At 37.3% G+C, this 20285-nt stretch overlaps 1 protein-coding gene across 1 annotated transcript in view; it reads left to right on the plus strand.

The window, feature by feature from the left end:
- Positions 1-763: 763 nt before the first annotated feature.
- LOC146483808 (unconventional myosin-IXb-like) overlaps positions 764-20285 on the plus strand; it is a 61161-nt gene continuing 41639 nt past the window's right edge. Inside the window, exons 1-19 of the mRNA XM_085105978.1 lie at positions 764-1000; positions 1791-2812; positions 5202-5296; positions 5736-5798; positions 6380-6479; positions 7223-7323; positions 8459-8513; positions 8614-8682; positions 9853-9942; positions 10530-10640; positions 11554-11688; positions 13104-13225; positions 13736-13874; positions 15932-16022; positions 16677-16772; positions 17459-17502; positions 18261-18283; positions 19189-19275; positions 19698-19728. Coding sequence (XP_084962104.1) covers positions 1973-2812; positions 5202-5296; positions 5736-5798; positions 6380-6479; positions 7223-7323; positions 8459-8513; positions 8614-8682; positions 9853-9942; positions 10530-10640; positions 11554-11688; positions 13104-13225; positions 13736-13874; positions 15932-16022; positions 16677-16772; positions 17459-17502; positions 18261-18283; positions 19189-19275; positions 19698-19728 — 2292 coding nt within the window. The 5' untranslated portion in view covers positions 764-1000; positions 1791-1972. The remainder of the gene's footprint in view (positions 1001-1790; positions 2813-5201; positions 5297-5735; positions 5799-6379; positions 6480-7222; positions 7324-8458; positions 8514-8613; positions 8683-9852; positions 9943-10529; positions 10641-11553; positions 11689-13103; positions 13226-13735; positions 13875-15931; positions 16023-16676; positions 16773-17458; positions 17503-18260; positions 18284-19188; positions 19276-19697; positions 19729-20285) is intronic.

Here is a 20285-nt window from a genome sequence, read left to right on the forward strand (position 1 = left end):
ATTATGCAGGATTATGTCAAAGATAAACCGCTGTGGCCGTTCGAATCAGCGGTTTAATAGATCTGCCACGTCAGTTTTACGCTTTTTTTTTTCCCCAACCTTTAAACGCCGGGTTGGTGTCTGGAGACTGACGGGTAATATTTGACCGTGCTGAAAGCAAATTCCTATATTGCTTTTTGAGTTGTTCTAGGGATTCTTGCTTGCCCCTCAAGGAGAGCTTCGCTGGCTTTGCGCCGGGGTTTGCGCAACTGTGACGATCACAACTTTATTGGGCAGTTGGATCAAACGCAATTTCTTATCCGATTACGTTTCAATTACATGGGACGTCAACCAAAACCAAAAAATAGGCGTTACATGATTGCGGAAGAAATAGAAACCGGATGTGAGTAGAAACTGTCTTCGAAGATGACGTCATGGGAACCGGAAGTGACTTTGGCTGAAAATACCTTTTTGGGAAGTGCGTGACACGGTATAACCGATAACTTCATCGAATTCAATCAATCTATCTATCAATCAATGATTTATTTAGCCACATTTGCGTCTGAGAAAAAAAGTTATGCATTGAATGAATTATACCAAGAACACGGCACGTAACAAATGGTCACAAAATAAGAGGAAATATTATGGCAAATATTTGAATTCCGCCAACTCATACTGTCCTTTAAATTTTAATGGAGGTGTTATATTTTTTTCATGAATTAACAGCGGTGCCACCCGTTGCGTTACCAAATGATGCGCATGCTGTTTTTTGAATTGCCTATGCGGGCGCGGTGACCAGACGTGAGTGCAAAGTTGTTCATTTCATATCAGGTCAACGCGGGTTAAAATCCTAATTCCAAGAGTATTTCTTTTCTCATTGAGGCTATGTTTGGATTTTCCCTAAAGTGCTGCAAGCTGTGGTGATATCACTGGTCTCAGATGCAAGTTTTCATTCAAGGAGTAGGAGATTTGTTGAATTGTATCTTGGTGGCTTGCTGACCTTGCTTGGAGATAAGTAAAGGCAAGTTTGTAAATCGATTTCTTCAAAGCTCATAGCTTAAATGTGTGTTATGTGGGTTAAACTTTGGTGAATTCATCAAGAAAATGATAATTTTTCCTTACCATGCGTTTAATTGTTTCAGTAGACTGTGGGTCATGTAGTTTGAACAATTAATAGCGTTGAATTTGCAAGCTCAATTCCCGACATCATTGAACCGGATATTCGTATGTTCTTGCTTGCTTGAGAGGTTTCTTGACTCGGTGATGCGAGTAGACGATTGAGGTGTAAAGTTGCAAGAAGAACTGGACTCAAAAGACTCGAAGAACAAATACTTAACCAATGGAGTAGTAACAAATTGTCAATATTAGCAAAGCATTTTGTTTGCGTTGGGCAGCAGCATGGATTTAACTTGCGGCGCAAAGGGAACCGACCCGGCGATGATGTTATCTTCCGCAACTGATCAAATAAAATAGAAAAGTTTTGTGTTGCTTTTAATGCCGTAATCTTCCTTTGTTTCTTTACACTTCTTTCTATAATCGACGAGGCTTTTGATAATGAATCGACAGGGGTCGTATTGTATGTGGTGTGTAAGAGCTAGCTGGAGGATGATGGTCGACGTGATTTCGTGGCGGTATTTTTGGAGTACATGTAATGCAAAGAGTATATAGGTAGAAAGGGTGGATTAATTCCGATGTAAATGTTACGGAAATTGATGTATCTGTGACCTAAGAGCCAGGAAAAACGTTTTTGTGTAGTGAAACTGAATCAATGCCCGTCCCTAATGTATTCACTTTCCTATTTTGTTTATTAGTTCTCCCACTGGGCCAGTTCAACTTCGCGCAATGCCTAAAATTCTCCACAGAGATCCTCGTTAGGATCGTAGCGATGGTTTGAAGCGAGAGGTAATACGGACGAAGTGGTTTCCCAGAGAAATGTCCCCGCAAAGCTCTCGCTATTTTTCGAGATTAGAGGATCATTTTCTCTCGTTGCTTTATGGCTGAGAGGGGAGCAACTCGCCATCACAAGATAAGAATATTCGCTGGTCAGTTGTTAGCCGCGGTGCAATCTACTGTTGTTTCAGTAGCAGAGAGTGCGACAACTAAACAAGTACTACGGCTAACTCTTGGCAATCTTGACATCCAAGGCAGGCCAGACAATTTTGAATTGGTGGAGGTCTGCTATCGCGATAGTATTTTGGACAACGACAGCGAACGAGTTCTGAATTTCTCGGAGCACCCTGTCGAAGTTCAACGGGGTTGGAGAAAGTTGCCGCCGAAGATTCGGACAAAATATCGTCTCTTCATTCGAGAAAAAGTACACGAGGACGATCAAGAAAAGCCGGAATTACTGAGACACAACTGGATGGATTGCCACGAAAGCGTAAGGAATTGTCAGGAGTTAGACTTCGATCTGGAATCCAAGCTTCCTGATGACGACCTCTGTCGTCTACCGACGTTGTCGGAGCAAACGTTGCTCGAACATCTTGAAAGGAGGTTTTCTCAAGGAAGAATATATACTTATGTGGGGGAAATACTCATTTCTGTGAACCCGTTTCGCTTTTTTCCAATGTATAATCCGAAGTTTATCAACGCTTACACCAACCGGAACTTGGGATCTCTACCCCCTCATATTTTCGCTATCGCCGACGTAGCCTTCCATCGCATGTTGCGAGAGAAGAATAGTCAGTGTGTAGTGATAAGCGGCGAAAGTGGATCTGGAAAAACCGAAAGCACAAAGCTATTAGTTCATCATCTCACGGCTTTGGGATTAAAAACACAAGCTTCGAATTCATCGGTAGAAAAGACTATTCTCGGTGTGGGACCGGTTTTGGAGGTTAGTATGTCTTCATGTGAATGTTTACAATCATGATTTTGTTTTGATATTTATCTCAGTCAGAATCACTGACTTTAAATTTGTTTCTTTTTTCACTGAGTGTGTATAATCGTGCGTGATTGCAAGTACGTTTGCCGGTGCGTGTTTTGTGGCAGAAAATGAATATTTTATTACCTGCAGTGATATATGAGCAGTGATAATGATGTGTGCTCACTCAAAACTCAATTTAATTTTGTCAAAATGTTAATTTTATATATCAGGCCTTCGTTTAATATTCCAGCTTTCTTTTGAATAATATTGGAACCTTTTGCTTTGAAAAAAAAAAGAGTGGTGCAATACTTTTATGTACATGTACATCAAATTTGTCTTTTATTGTAATTAAAAAGTTATTTTTTTTTCCAGCATGACGATAAATGTAAGGAATTTTGAGAATTAAACTAATTTTGAATGCAATTTCTAAAGTCGACTGTAACTGTAGACAGTAACTCTTGCTTTAATTAAGTCCTTCAAGGTGGTTGTTTTTTCCACCTTTTCTGCTATTCAAATAATTAAAACCGTAGAAGGATTGTCAGCAAATATGTTCAGCTTCTATACATGTCAAATTTTAGAGTATTTTTCTTTCTTGCTCAGTCAGTTGTGCCATTTTTGTATGTGGCTTACAATTTATTCTCAAAGCATGGCCAGGCATTTTTTCCTATTTCTGGCCATTGATTTGTTGAGAAGAATTCCCTGGAAGAGGCACTTGGTGTACTCTTTGAATAAAACAAAGAAGGAGGGCAGTCAAGCAGTACAATTTGTAAGGGAAGGAAACTGAAATATCATGGTTGGATGCCAAAAAAGGGGCTATATTTTGGAATTAAATTTAACGGCCATATGCAGAATATGAGGTTTAATCTAAGCAAAAACTATTTTTATAGCATCTTAGTTTTTTGATAATAATAATGATAATGATAATGATAATGATAATGATAATGATAATGATAATAATTATAATAATAATAATAATAATGATAATAATATAATAATTGTGAAAAAAAACATTACTCAAAAATTATGGCTAAAAACGGTGACGTTTCAACGCTAGCTTGATGTCATCAAGTAAAAAATTGGGGATATGCTGAAATCTATAAATACTAAAAAGAAAAATCAAGAAAGATGTAACAGATGTAAAAGATGTAATGAAAAAAAGTCACGAGTGAAACACAAAGGTTAGCACGTATGGAATTCGTCTGGATAACTTGTGACTTTTTCTTATGTTACATCTTTTTGGTTAACTATTGTTTCTTTTAGTATTTATAGATTTCAACAAATCCCCATTATTGACTTGATAATAACGTTAAGCTAGCGTTGAAATGTTGTAATTTTTTAAGCTACTTTTAAATCTTAAAAAGATTTTAAGTAAATAAATATTTTTTTTCACATTTTTTTATAGTAAATGTATTTCTAAGTCACTTCTTCAAATGATACTAATAATTAAACTTACAATAATAATAAAAATGTAACAATATTATGATGTAATAACAATAATTTTAATAGTGATTCATAGAGTGCTAATACTATATATAGATATAAAATCTAACAAGTAAATTCAAGTGAAAATTAAATTAAAACTTGTTACAGATAAGTTACTTACCTATGCATTTTACAGACTACAAAATATGTAAGTGCTCTTAAAAAGAAATGTCTTCATTCCAAGCTTTTTTAAACTAGGCTACCGCTTGCTCGGTGTTGTATAATAATACATGTAGTTCCACAAAGGCACATTCCTGAAATGTGGGACTTCTTCTCAAAATGAAAAAAAAAAAAAAAGCTTGGTCAATATCTAGCCATCTTGACCTCATGCTTGGCCAGTAGCCTATATTTCTTTTTAAGTGCCTTTAAACAGTAAAGGATACTGGTGCCCACTTTATAATTATTTTATAGTATTATTGTTATTATTATTACATTGTTATTTTTATTTGTAATGTGATTTTTATTATTGTTGTTGCTATTAGATTTTTTTGTTTGAAAGAATCCTGAAAATGGGAAAATTTTGTCACAAAAATTTGTATATGAGGGTTAGGCATTGATATTTAATGATTATTCCACGAGCACTTGTTGGAGATGATAGATAGCCAATGAGGCATGTAGCACCAAGTTGGCTATAATGATCTTATATCCAACAAGCACAAGTGGAATTAACAACCAAGATCAGTAAGATCTTGCTGATTTCATGTTTCAAGAAAGACAGGAAGACGATTTAATGGCTGTTATTTACTTTAGTCTATCTCTTATAAGCATACTCTTATACTCTTATAAGTATAGAAGCATAGAAAAGCAAAACCAAGCAAATGCGAAAATACTGAGTTGATAATCGCAATATGATTAATTATTAAATTGTTTTCATTAGGCATTTGGAAATGCAAGTACAGCATACAACAATAATTCCAGCAGGTTTGGGAAATTTACACAGATCAAGTTTAGAGAAGACGGAGCCGTCTGTGGGTATGTATTCATTGTACAGAATCACCATTTTTATACAAGAGATGCATAATATGCCCGGGATAGAGTTGGGCAAACATCTTTAGGATGTCTGGTTATGCGTCTCGTCGTGTAGTTCATCTGATATAAAGATGGCACAACCTTGTTGTTTTAGAGGTTTTAAAATCTCATTTTGGCTGGTAAATAGTTTTTAAGAGAAATTTCGCTGAGTCAACATTTATACAACATTAATTGTCAAGGCACATGACCTCATAATACTCAATAGTACTTTTTAAATTGTGTTGGCTTAATGATTGCCAAAAACTGATTGGAACCTATCTTTAGTAATCATTGATATTGTAAAATTGATGTAGGTCAATGCCAAACCTCCAATTTTTTTTATAACTTTGCATTGGAACTTCCCATGATTATTTTACAAGGCAATCTTTTTGTTTTTCATCAGAGCTGCACTTAGGAAATATCTTTTGGAGAAGTCTAGAATTGTCTCACAAGCGCCATCAGAAAGGTAAAAGAAGGATTGTGTTATAAATTTGTTTAATTTAAGTGCTAATTATATGCTAAGAGAATATTTAAATTTGTTAATTTGTTTGTTGGCAGTGTTATAATTCAGGCTATGCAGATGAATATTTTTGGGAAACCAGGTTTTAATCCTGGAGCCTTATTTTATTGTAACATATTTATTTATTGTACAACATAATGCAGGATGCGTGTTTTGACTTATAAATTTATTATTAAAGACTCATTACTATTTTTGAGTTTTGTAACTAGTGGGAGTCATGTGGGTGGACTGGCTTTTTGCCTGCTACAAGAGTTCTCCCTTATGCTTTCTGGTTTTCTTCCACAAAATCCAAATCTTTCAAAATCACATTTAATCTGGATATAGAATGACTTTGTGGAAAACACTCCAATCTGCAGTTGATGTAACTGAACTGTTGTATTTGAAATGTAATGAATTTAACTTATTTATTAGTCGAAAAACTTGCATGCCATTCACTATTCAAATTTGGAAAGGTAGCTTACCAATGTGCCATGGCTTTGTTTTGTAAAGAGCTTATCACAGAAATTACTCTTGATGTACGTTTGCAGGAATTACCATGTGTTTTACTATTTGCTTGCTGGAGCAAGTCCTGAGGACAAAGAGGAACTCCACCTCACAAAACCAGAGGAGTATTTTTATCTTAATCAGGTAAGCTTTGCTGGGTAAATGTAAATTTCTGTAAGTCCAATTTTACCCTACACTAATGATGCTAGTCTGTGTCAGTTGTTGTCTATGGCATGCATACACAACAGGTTGCTGGGTTGGTTTTGAAGGGACTTCAAGACATGTGTTTTCTCCAGTAGAACAGTATTTCATCAGGACATCAGTATAGTTGTCTGATACTTTGAGGACAGTCCTTAGTTATGATCAATATTTAGTGAGCCTTGTGGTCCACTCCATTCCATTCTATTCTGAAAAAAAGCCTTGGAAACGTCAAGACAAATATTACTTCAAAATTATTTTTAGGTAATATTTTGTCACAATGTTTCCAAGGTTTGTTCCAGGATACAATGCAGGATAGACATACATGTACTTGTAGCATTTATCTCGTAAGAATATTTTTTGGTGTCAGGCTGTCTCCCCTCAATCTACGGTAGGGTATCACAACTGAGGTGATTGTAATTGGGAGTATACTACATGTATGGCCTGTACTATGTAAACAATGAGTCTTTACATTATGAATTTTGGTAAATTTCTTTGCCATCTTCTGCAAAAGAGCAACGTGAATAATTTTTTGACCAAATCCGATGTTTTATGGAGATCATGAGCACACAACGGTGAATTGTATTGCTGCATTTGACAAGTTAAATGAATGATAATTATTGCAAAGAAGTTTCAATTACACAAACTTACAGTACATTGCCCGTAAACCTCTTTTCATTTCTCTGCAGAATGGATGTTACTCCCTTGAAGGGATCGACGAGGCTTATGAATTTCTAAGACTACAGAAATCCATGGAGATGGTGGGATTTACTGCAGATGTACAGAAGAGGTATGTTTAATTTAAATGATCTTCTTGGGAAAATTCCCAAACTGTATGTAAGCACCAGGAGCAGCAAAGAACTGCGGAATATTTTACAATTTAATGAACAGATTTAACTATAAAAGTTAACGCTAAAAGAGAATGACGTTTTGACTGTCCGACGGTCATTTTCAAGTTCAAAATGAGAAGTAAAAATTAGCATGTGCTTATATACAATAATTTTATTGTGAAAAGACTAATGAGATACTGACTTAGCTTTTTAAGTCAGTATCTCATTATTCTTTTCACAATTGTATATAAACACATGCTAAATTTGTTGATTCATATTTTAATGAACAGACATTCTTAATTTCATCAACACTTAAAGGGTAATTCTTTAAAGTCCCTATGAAATATATAAAAAAATGTATTACAGCTGTTAACAATTATTATTATTACAGTATTGTTAACAGTTGGGATGAATCGTATTTTTAGTTTGTTATTCATTATATTGCACTTTTGAATATCTACATGGAAATAAGACAGTGATATACGAATAAGTATTATTTAATTTTAATTAGTATTTCTGTTTTGGTCGTTAATATTATTATGTTTTGAGCCCTTTAATTTATAACATTTAACACACACAAAAAAAGAAAAAGAAATGCAAATCATATTTTACATTGATAAGGCTAAGTTTACACAAAAGTGAATAATATGAACATTATGTCTCTAGAGTTTATAATCTATCTATAGAACAAAAAATTAAAAGGCGTAAATTAAAATAAAATCCTGTCAGCTGCCTCATACTCCACACATATTTAATATGATTTGCCACTTGTAATTTTCAATAAGATACTGTTCAAATAGCTTGGAGAAGAATTCATCTAAATTTGGTTTCTTCATCATGTTTTTACAACTTTGTTTTAACAATTTTATCACTGACATTACTTACATCACAGTATTAAAACCACTTACATTACACTACTAAACCATTGCTACCAGGATTACAACACTACCTCTAACACTAAATAGATAATTAATTACTGGTTGTGACCAGGCCATTAAATTCTGTAAATAAATTTTTTAAGGTTTGTCTCTTAGTAGCAATGTCGTCTGACTTTTGTTGAATTAATTTTGATCTTCTTTTTGTTTTCAAAAACAGAATTTTTTGCATTTTATCTGCTGTTCTTCACATTGGAAACTTAAAGATATTACGGGTATGGCTGTTGTTACTAGCTTCCTTGATTTGCATTCTGTAGCTGTAGTATAGTGTTACATGTGTCTTAACGTTCAAAGTTCTAATTTTTTCATTTTCAGAGACACGGCCATGAAGAAGCTACCATCAAAGACAGTGAAGAATTGGATATAGTCTCTGATCTTCTCTCGGTACGTCTAAGGGATCTCTCTTGCTTTGAACTTTGTTATGATTGTGAGACTTCATGCATAGTTTTTATTATGAAAATTTGTTTTCATTCATATACAATCAATTCTCGCCTTTTGGACACCCCGATAATATGTATAACAGCTAAACCCTGGCAAAAATAAACTACAGACTTGGACTGAAATAAATACCTGCTATTACAGTCTCTTGCTATAAAGGACACTAACTCACCGTCCCCAGAGTGTCCACAATAAAGGGAGTTGACTGTACAAACAAACCTAATTTTCGTATAAAAAGCTTTGCATGAAGCCTTGCTTTCATAACGAGGTTCAAAGCAACTCAGAAAAGGCATATTTTCAAGAGTGCTTTTTATCCATGTGGTCAATGATATTTGTGCTTTAACCAACTGTCTTAAATTTTGTAATGGCGGATAGGTGGTTGGGATATCCAGTATGGGTGATCATTCAGGCAGCAGACATGTCCAGGCCCTTTGAAAGGCACCTTACCCAGGCACTGCTCACACTAACCCAAGGGGTGCATTGTAACACAGAATTTGTAAGGAAAGTAGGAGGGAGAGAGAAGGGCTGGTTAAGGATGGTGTCTACTTTTGTTATTGCGCAGACGTTCTGCGCATCTCGAGATACTCGGGTTTCCTATGGGTGGTGCCTACTAATACAGGGATATTTTTGCGCAGTTTAAAACTATCTAGGGAAAGCAGAACTTAGAAAGTGCTCTTGGTATCCAAAAAGAAAGTTGGGGGTAACCATGCATTTTTCAGAGATAATAAAGCTTCAGTTTGGAACAAAATGCCATACATTGCTTTTTATTTTACTGCTTTTTAGAATACTCATGGCTTAATTATCTCTAAAAAATGCGTGGTTCCCCCCCAATTTTCTTTTTTGATTTCCATGGCCCTTGCTAAGATCTGCTTTTCCCGCATAGTTATAAACCGCGCAAAAATACTTTGGTATTAGTAGGCACCATCCTTAATTGAAAGAAAAGACTACTGCATGTGATGTCAGGACACACCGTTTTGCCTGTGGACCACTTGGTGCTGAACCCTTTAACTTACAACTGCTGATCAGTGGAACAAGTAGACTGTAGGCTCGTTCCCTGATAACTTGGTTAAATTTTAAAATTATCTAACAGTAAGTTGTCTTTTACTTTTTACACAGGTTACTAGACGAAATGTTGTTGAAGTTTTGACAACCAAGAAAACCAAAACAAGGAATGAACAGTTTATTGTACCCTACAAATATGAAGAGGTACATCCATTTGCTCTTTTTCAGGCAACAGAAATGAGTTGGGGTTTTATTTACATTAAAATGATGAATTCATGATCCTTAGAAAGGAAATTTGCCTCACCTTTAACTGGTTTTGTGCAGCTCCTTTTAAAACAAATTATAACCAAAATATTAATTGCTCTGAGTTTGGAAATATTCATTTGGTTTTCATGAACAGAGGGTTACCCGGCCATCCCTCAGAACAAGGCGAGATAACAAGGTTGGGAGCTCATCCCATCTAGGGTGTCTGATGTGGGTACTCTCACTACTCCACCAACTATTTTCCCATACATGTTAAAAGGGTGATAGAGTACTTACCCTGACATCCACATAGAAATTCTCCTCACTGGTCTTTGTATATTTCCAAGAGTAGCAGTAGGGAGAAGTTGTGATAAGATCAGTGTACCATCCTCTTTATTCTGTTGATCTACATGTTTGATAAAATATTACAGAAAGATATTTGATGGCAGTCTTTCTGATTGATAATTTTTGCAGCCTTCAGTCACCAGTGCAGGGCCTGGGTGGTGTAGTTTTTTTTAATGAGAACTATTTTTTCTTTCATTTAACAGGCCTTAGCCACCAGAGATGCAATGGCCAAAGCCCTGTATGGAACACTGTTTGACTGGATTGTTTTACAAGTTAACCATGCACTGGCTGTCAAGCAGTCTAATGTAAAAGAGGTACTTGAATCTGTTGTGGTTACTAGGTGGTTTTTAAGACATGCATCTAGTGTTTTGAGAGGATCTATCAAAATTGTTGTCAAAGATTTCCAAGGATTTTCCAGACAATTTGTGCAAACATTTCTCTAAAAACAACTGTGTAAAAATGTTCAGTGACCAATGACAAGATGAGACAGGATCCCACTTTATAATAATTATTGAGGGGCCTGATGGAAAATTGGCACAAGTGATGATTTGGCCTTGGAATACAAATTTCTCCAATTATGCTATATTTTGGCATGCATTCAGACTGGCAATTGTGTCAGAAATGTACATGTACAGCTGTAGTTCCATATTTACAACCTGATTTAAGGTCTTGAATTTGCTTTTGACTTTAACCTAAGAAGTGAACCAGTTTTTCTCTGTTTAAAGCTAAACAAAAGTTCTAGAAATAATGATAACAAGTCTGTAGGCCAAAGTAGAGCATTTCTTTGGAGAAATTTGGACACTAAGGTCAAAATTTATGGGCACTTAAGCCTGTTTTCCACCCACCTGCTCAATTAATTTTATTAAACATGTTTTGATAAATAAATGGATTAAATCCAAGATGGAAGAAAACAGTCACTTAGTAAGTACGCAATTGTTTGGTAACCCTAGGGAGCCAGTAACTACTCGTAGCCATGTCACAACTGACTGGGCAGGTAGTCAAAACAACATGGTGCTCTGCCCTGCTATTTTCCCCTGTGGTAACTGGGCAGGGCAGGGCAGGGACAGGGAGTCTGAAAGTGTTGTTTCCTGTACCCCTTGGTGACTTTTCATGCCTTCAGATCATAAAGTGTTGCAAAATGTTTTCTTGTGTCTCCTGCTTCTTGCCACCTCAGTATCTTTGCCAAGAAAAATCTTATGAAAACTTGTTCTTGCATATTGATTTTAGGGATGCTCTATAGGAGTTCTGGATATTTTTGGATTTGAGGATTACAGGCACAATAGTTTTGAGCAATTCTGCATCAACTTTGCCAATGAGAAGCTGCAGTTCTACTTTAACAAACATGTCTTCAAACTGGAGCAGGTGAGTTTGCTGTAAACTGTTTTTTTGCACTCAGGAGGTAATAGGGTTGACAGCAGCACAAAACAATAGGTTTAATGAGGAAAAAACAATTATTGCTCTGTATGTGCCTTTTAAATTTTGCCGTCCTCTTTAAATCCACAACGTGAAATGACCAAATTCAAGGTTTTGATGAGAACGTGAACACACAACCATGAGTTTTTCATTTTCCTTCTTAACTTGAATGCCACTCCTACCAATTTGGCTCCTGGATAGTTCACTGTTTCTGAAGAAGATGAACAAGTTGAAATAGTGAAGCAAAGTTACATTTTCAGGTGATGTTTTCATTGGCATTGCCTTCATCACTGCTTAAGCTCCTTAAATATCACATACATGTGTATTCTTAGGGGGTGTGGTGATTTCTTGGTTGGTGGATCAGTTCTAAGATAAATGGGTTGTGAACTTGAGCCATGGTAACCATGGACTGTTCACAGTGCCCCTATTTTTCCATCGGATTCTTGAGACTGGTAGGATTTAATGGAGCTGCCCCCATCTTGCGCAAGTGTGATCTGGTGTGAGTGTCTAAACTACTGAGGGGAGCGGGAGTGGGGAGGCAGCAGGAATTTTTGCTCCCCCTCCCCCACTCAACTAACCCCCGCTCTGGCTCCCCTTTGGTAGTTTAGACACTCTCCCCAGATTGCGCTCGCTTTTACAAACCAAGATGGCGGCAACTCCATCGAAGCATACCATTCTCGAGAATCCCACGGAAAAATAGGGGGACTGTGAACGGTCTATGGTAACCCAGGCTTTTCCCAGTTTCTTTCTTCTTGTGTGGTAGATAAAAGACCCTGGAAATATGATGGGCCATCATGTTCAAAAGTAGATATCATGATATCACTTGACACTGTTTGATATCGTGATAACTCAGGACTTAATATCAAGATATCATCAAAGATATCTCTCTGGATATTCGTTTAGTGTGATATAAAAGGTATTCTACTGAGATATCCAGCAAGATATCTCACTGGAAATGTGTTTAGAGATACCCTGTCAATGTTAGAAGTAGAATCAAACAAATCAAAATACAGGTGCATGTTTATCTGTTAAATTGAAGGCTACATGTTAAATTTTAGGTGATTCTGAGCAATTTGGTATTTCAAGGCCAAATCGCCACATACAACAAATGCAGTTTTGCTTTCAACCCTAACAAACCTAAGAAAACTGGGGTACCAACAAACAAGCATATAGTGCTGTGTTCATATTTAGTGACAACACCCCAGCACTGTTTCAGAACAAATATAGGTGACAGTCTTGTTTTACAACAAGTCAGATTTTCTCTTGGCACCTGAGAAAATTCTATGAATTAAAGCAGGAGTTGTTTAATACACTACACAGTCATGTGCCCACGTTAGTTATAACTTCCTTATGTGATTTTCCAGGATGAATATGTTTCTGAAGGAATCGAGTGGAGGAATGTGGACTTTGTAGACAATGCGGCCTGTTTGGAATTGATCTGTGGCCGGCCAACAGGCCTGTTAAACCTGATTGATGAGGAGAGCAGGTTAGTCTCCAGCAGCACACCTTAACAGAACATATTGTACTATAAAATTAAAGCTGTATTAACCCCCTTCCTCTCTATATTTTAAGCCCCCCTGTTTGTAAGGCAAAAGATATTTAATATATTTAATATGGTCTTCAACTGGTGTGGAGCAGTGTTATTGTGCTAAGGTAAAAATGGCATCAAATCTGTGATACTTAACCCATTATTACCCTTGTTTTAAAACTTGTACTTTGAAATAAGCCCCCCCCCCCCCCCCCCCTCTTGCTTTTATGGGAGGTCTCAACGGAGTAAAGGAATGGATGAAACAGTGGAGCTTTGTAGCTTCTTTGTGGCATACCAAAATTGTATAGAATTCTTATCATTAATTTTAATCTTGGTTATACCCACTGTAGTCTAGGTTACTGAATGTTTTGAAATCCTCTAAAGATTTTTTGTGGTCAATTTATGCAGCTGGCTTAAATTTCCCCAGTTAAAGTTATCAATAACCATTTCCTTGTTTTCTGTTTTCAGTTTTCCTGGTGCCACTGAAACCTCTCTGCTGGACAAACTGAACAAGAACCAGTCAGGCCACAAGTATTATGAACAGTCGCTCATCGAGCAGGCTTTCGTCATCAAGCATTATGCTGGAAGTGTCAAGTACAATATTCAGGTTAGTTTGATAATAAAATATCTATACAGTGCTTAATCCTCCAATTTTCCATGGTAATTTATTGAAGGGCTTCATCAAAGTCTACACTATGTGGAAATGTGGATGTGAAATTCAAATTTCTCCAAATAAGTTTTAGTTTGAGAATGATGTGTTATTCAGTAAGTGACACAGGCATACTAAGGAAAAAGGAAATCTGAGTGCCCCTATCAGGAGTCAAACCTAAGACCTTCTGATTTCTAGTTCGGATGCTCTGCCACTGAGCTACAGGAGACTCGTGGAAGTAAAGCCATTAAACTAGGTTCATGGGACAAACATCCTGCATGCTGCTAGGATTTGAATGTCAGTAAGTGGCATGTGTGATAGTATATTCTAAGCCTGGAAAAGAAATGAGATTGATGTAGTTTTCAAGTTCTATCTTGGCATACAGATTGATTATCTTGTTAGAACTGTAATTGCATATATTAAGAACATTTCAAGCATTAGCGCATGAATGTTTGTGGTGGTGCTTCCACTAGGTTAATTATCTGAAGTTAGGAAAAAGTCATCGGGTAATTTTTTCCGTTTCCTACCTCATGACAACTTCACATTGATTTAAGTGTGTACCCACGTTTTGTGGGTCGTTAAGTATTCATGTATTCATGCTATTGTTTAGACTCATTGCCGATTCATCGGTGTTCACGTCGGATGTCACTCGGGAATGTAAGACAACTAACTGATAATGAGTCCGTTTGCCAAATGACAGCTATTAATTAATCAGCCAAATTTCCACTTAGCATAGTCTTCGACTGAGCCATTTGATTACTTACAAAGGATCAAAACAGAAAGTTAAAAGACTATCTAATGACCTGGGGAATTGAAAAAATGTGTTAACCCTTTAATCCCTAAGACTGCCATTTGGCACATAAGGTCACAACTCTGTCAATATTTGACAGATTTCTATGAATTTTTCACACCAAGATGGTCTTGTGAAGATCTACTCATTAAAAGGATAAAAACTTAACCCCCTCCCATATGTGATATGGTTGACCACCCCCAAAATTATTCAACTTTTTTCCCCTACAAGTTGTGGGTCTTAAGACATCTCTCACATTAATGAAGATGTTGAGACCTGCAAAATAAGCTATAGTTTAGGGGTATACCTAATATACACGAGGATTGGGACGTTTTTGAAGTTTTAAATTTTTAAGTTTTAAGGCCATTTATCTCAAAGCCATAACTTTTCTCATTCATAATTATATCAGTTATGAAATACACTCATGAGTAGCTTTAAAATGGTATATCATACATAGACATTGAGTTTGTAGACTTGGATCTGGAGAAAATGTCGTTTTGCCTTAGGGGTTAAAGGGTTAAATAGGTGTACAACATATAAAGATATCTTAAAAATAGAGTTACTTAATAATCTCAACTCTAATGGGAGAGGGTTGCACGGTCTTGGCACCACCACAGCAAAAGCGTGCTCCCCATTTGTTGTCATTTGAGGTGAAGGGTTAACCAAATCAATGGTCAAAAGTTTTGACCATTTAGATTTTATGGTAGAAGTCTAAATTTTCATGAACTGATTATCATCTAAGTTTATTCCAAGCGTTTTATTCCGTCTCCACACGTACAATTTCCATATATAAAGTGCTGTATTTAGGGCTTGGTTGAGGGTCCCAGGCCTCTTAATCTTTGGCGAAGACAGGAACGCTTGGAGGGCGAGTCACTCCAGACCCGTTATCTTCCATCATTTCTGGATTTACCTCTGAAACTTATCTGTGGGTGAATATTGAACTCACAGTTGACCTGCTGAGATTGACTAGGGCCTCATAGGGCATTGGAACATTACTCGGTTCATAAGTTGCGTCTGCTTATTTGAGCCTTAAAATTGTGTTAAGCATCATTCGAAACCTGCGTACATTGTGTTCAGAGTTACTATGAACTTTTCTTCAATTCATTCTTCCAACCCTTGTCAAGTATTCACTCTTTAAAATGTTGGCATTTCTTAGCAGTGTTTTGTTACTGTGACTGCTGATTACCAAGAACTAATGATGGGAATTTGCACTGTTTTCTTGCAGGGGTTTTTGGACAAAAACAGAGATCTCATGAGACCAGACATTTTAAGCGTTCTGAAGAACAGCAATTCAAGATTTGTGAGAGACTTACTTGGTAGGCATGTTTCAGTAACGTTTCTTTCAGTAACGTTTATCCTTTCACGTGCCCCGTAGAGGGCGATGGTTTAACAGTTGGCTCATCAAAGCCTGTATGTAATGTTTGACGACTGAGTAATGTAGGGGCCAATAAGTAAGAACTTTATAAAATAAATTTTGGTGGAATCGTAGAGGGGCTCGGGCATTGCCATGGGATGGTAAAGGTAGGTAAGGACGCACTATTAGGCTGAGTGGCCCACATGGCCGGAAGTTAACCCGGTGTCTGTAGCATGAAGCAACTAGGAGTAGGAGAATTGCTACTCCCCCCCCCCCCCCCCCCTGGATGGGTGCTAGTCGACCTAGATGTTGGCCGTCAAACTTGTGCATTCCACAGCCCTCTATTAAGCAGTGACCCTATATTACTAGAAATAGTTTACACTACAATTGCTAACGGACATTTACCTAGAGAAGCACGAGGTAACATTCTTTATCTTCCAGGCCCCAGCTGTTCAAAGAGCGCGTAACTTTATCCAGTGTGTAAACCGCTATCCAGTCGATAAAATGTACTCCAACCAATACATTTTATACACTGGATAACGTTATCAGTTCTTTGAACAGCAGGGCCAGGTGATTACGTACATTTTTACATCTCAATGTTTTTCTTGTTTTTTAGGAGCTGATCCTTTAGCTATGTACAGATGGTCGATTTTGAGGGCTTTCTTCAAAGCTGTTCATGCTTTTAGAATGTCTGGCAGGGAGTATCGTGCAAGTAAGGAAATACCCCCCCCCCTCCCCCCACATGTCAGTTAAGATGTTAGGTGATGTTTCTGACCGGCCGTACACCCATTTTGAACTTCAAGGTTCTTTCCAACTTTTCAATACCGTACACAAACATTTACGTTAAGCATGACGCATAGTGAAGAGTCACTAGCTACTTGAATATAATAGAAATTGCACCGACTGAAAAAGATGGTGGCTGTACATTTTACCACAATGCCTTGCGAACCTAACACAGCCAATAGGTACATAGAAAGCCATATTTTTGTGTTAAATTCGTCCCTGTACTAACAACATTGTGTATGCTAAGTTTTTAGAACGTTTCTGTGCGTTTTCATGATCGTTTTTAGGGTTTTCGTACGCTAAGAATTATTGGTACCAGTCGCGTCTCTTTCGATACGGTAGATTGAAATTTCTTTTGCGAGAATTCTTTGCTTATTTGTTATTTCTGTTGTTTTTTTGCTTTGTTTTTTTTTTTTTTGTTTTTGTTTCGGGGGTTTTGGTCTCAAAGTCAACTTGCGTCTGTAACTGAACAGGCTCACCCAGACACAAAAATGTTGTCTGAAAGGCGGTGGTTGACTCCAAACAAATTGCTGTGATCCAGTATTCTCACGTAATATTTTCCCCGGAGTGCTTTATAACTACCATTAAACTTTTTTTTTTTCCATGTTTTTTTAGGTGGGAAAGCAGATGATCGTTCAGCAAGCCGGAAAAGAAAAATGGTAAGTGTTTCATAGTTTTAGTGTCAGACACTCGATACGCACACCAGAGTGCGAACTAGAATTGCACAGAACAATTTTCTTTGTAGTAATTAAGCGGCAATGCACGCGAAGCCATGTTCTCGTAAGTAGTAACGTAGCGTATACTGGACCGGTACCAACTTACGTTGCGTATAAAATGTTCCTGTTTAAAACTGGTATCAAACGAGGACGAGAGTATGCAAGAGTTTACACTTGATGGGAGTGCGCGAGAGTAGGCGAATGCAAGTGACAGTTGACGGTCAAACAGGACAGAAAGTTCACAGGCCCTTTTTATTTGGGGGTGGTGGTTGGGGGGGGGGGGGGGGGATTTTAAGATATGAAGTGGATTGATCACTGGATAATGCTTTTCCAGGCTTTTGATTGGCTCAGTGGCTATGGAATATGAGGCATTATACCATGCCGAAGAAATAGCGGTAATTAAATCGCCACCTGGTCTTTCTCGCCAAATTGAATCAGGTGGATCTTGCAATGTTTCGTGGTTGCTTTAAATAGAACAATTATTTCGCTGTTGCTTGTAAATAAAGGATGATGGTAGCCTATTCGGCGCTAGGCACTTGATGGCGAGCTATCATATCATATAACGTCTTCTCGTGGAAGAATTGTCCAATATCATTTTGGAGTTTAGGTGATTAAGAATAACGAAAAAAAAATGCAAGGATAAGGGATGAGTTTGTGGCCGTGTTGTATTCCTTCTTACTCTTGTTTCTTTGGTGTTTCAGGTTACAGTCCCAAGAGGATCAAGGTAATATCACAGGCATTTCTAAATACAGTCGTAGCTCTCCTTGCGACCACAGTCGTAAGCGACCAGTTCTAGTTACGACCAGTATTGTGAAACCCCGTTTGAATTGACACTTAAACTCTGTAATCAAATGCTCTCGTAAGCGACCGCGACCACTTTTGGGAATTACCAAATAGTCTTTTCCTTTTTTTTAAGCTCTCGTAAGCGACCACTCAAAGATTCTGATACGTATTACGGCAACTCTTTAATAAAAGTATACACTTCGTGATCACATTTACAGTAATATGACACTGCCTAATAATGTTCGTAGATAAAGATCTTGAAACTAAAATTCAACATGATTACGGCTGGATCAAGAGTGTTACCCTGTGACCGAGGTAGAAAGCTTTATGTAAAAGCTCTGTTAAGTGACCAGCTTCTATTGTTTCAGCTTTTGGTCGCTTACGAGAGTGCTGTGCATTCTCGTAAGCGACCAGCTCTAGTTACGACCACTTTTTCCGATTCCCGAGGTGGTCGCTTACGAGAGCTTCGACTGTAGACCATTTTACAGTTCAGTTGAAGACAACACTTAAGGCTAATCTACTCGTACCACTAATCGGTCCGATTTCACCCAATTTAACAAAGAAAATAAATGAGAAAACGAAAGTAACATTCGCTTGAGCTCATCGGGAAGACTTTTCTTTAAAGCACCATGTTTCATTCATCTTTCAATTATTTTGCCACTGGTGTGTGACTGAGTCGGATTATTATTCCCATGTGTCAAGCATATACATTCATATGTCTTCTCCTGTTGTCATTTAAACCAGTTAAATCCACGAGTCTTCGACGAGGGCAAATTGCACTGTACCTCTCTTAAGCCCTTGCTCTCGGTTAACTTTTTGATTGTTATATATATTTTCAATCTTCAGATTGAATGTCTTGGATCCTGAAGAAGGACCTGTTATGCCAAACATTGAAACAGCTTCTCTGTTCAGGAAAGCTACCCGCGTGATCAGGTTCGATCAACTTTTCATTGCACTTTCAACTTGTTACTCACGAATGCCGCAGGAAACACGCTGTAAAAGTCTTGTGTTTAATTTTCACCTGGAGAAAAAGTAAAGAAACAAACAAACAAACAAACAAACAATGGAGCGAACTATCTTCCAGAATTTCCAGGAAAATTTCCGTGTGAAATTCTCGTAGTCCTGAGCTTTTCTTTGTTGGTTGGTGTATTTACTCCCTACAAAACAGAAAATCTGATCTCGAATAATGGGCAAACTTAAGGGAAACGGATCTCATTGCGGTGACTCCCTGCAACAGTTTTTGGAATTTCTTAAACCATTTCCTGGAGAATTGTCGCCGTTTCATCGGTCGTCCCACAGTTCAACTCTATCATCGGTTTAACTTCCTCATATTTTGATGGTTTTTTTTTCCTTAGGAGAATGCAGAGCAATAAACAAACAACAAAAGTATGTATCTGTATTCGTTGTCTATATTTTTATTGTTCAGTCGTAACTGGGGTGTGGAATTTGAGGGGAGGGAGGGGAGGGGGTGCATGTGGTTACAAGTGTAAGCGTTTTGTTAAATTAGCCCTAGCGACCTCTACATTGGCATCCCACTATCTACACAATTTGATCCTACTTAACCCAATAATGACGAGCATGTATTTTCTCTTTACAATACCACTGCTTAACCAAGCACACCACTAACGAGAATAAAGGAAATGATCAACAACGATGGTTATACAGATTCTCCCAACTAGCGCCATAGGAAATATCCGTGGAACTGTGAAGAGAATATACTTGTTGATGTTTGCGTTTAAGGACGGTGCCTCTAATAGAGAGGTATTTTTGCGCAGTTTATTACTATGCGGGAAAAATAGATCTTAGCAAGGGCTGTTGAAATCCAAAAAGAAAATTAGGTGTAACCACGCATTTTTTGGAGATAGTTAAGCAACAATTATTCTAAAAAGCAGTAAAATACAACGCAAGGTATGGCGTTTTTCTCCAAATTGAAGCCTTCTTAT

Source organism: Pavona decussata, unplaced genomic scaffold, assembly GCF_977016875.1.
Source record: "Pavona decussata unplaced genomic scaffold, jaPavDecu1.1 SCAFFOLD_38, whole genome shotgun sequence".
Taxonomy (NCBI): Eukaryota; Metazoa; Cnidaria; class Anthozoa; order Scleractinia; family Agariciidae; genus Pavona; species Pavona decussata.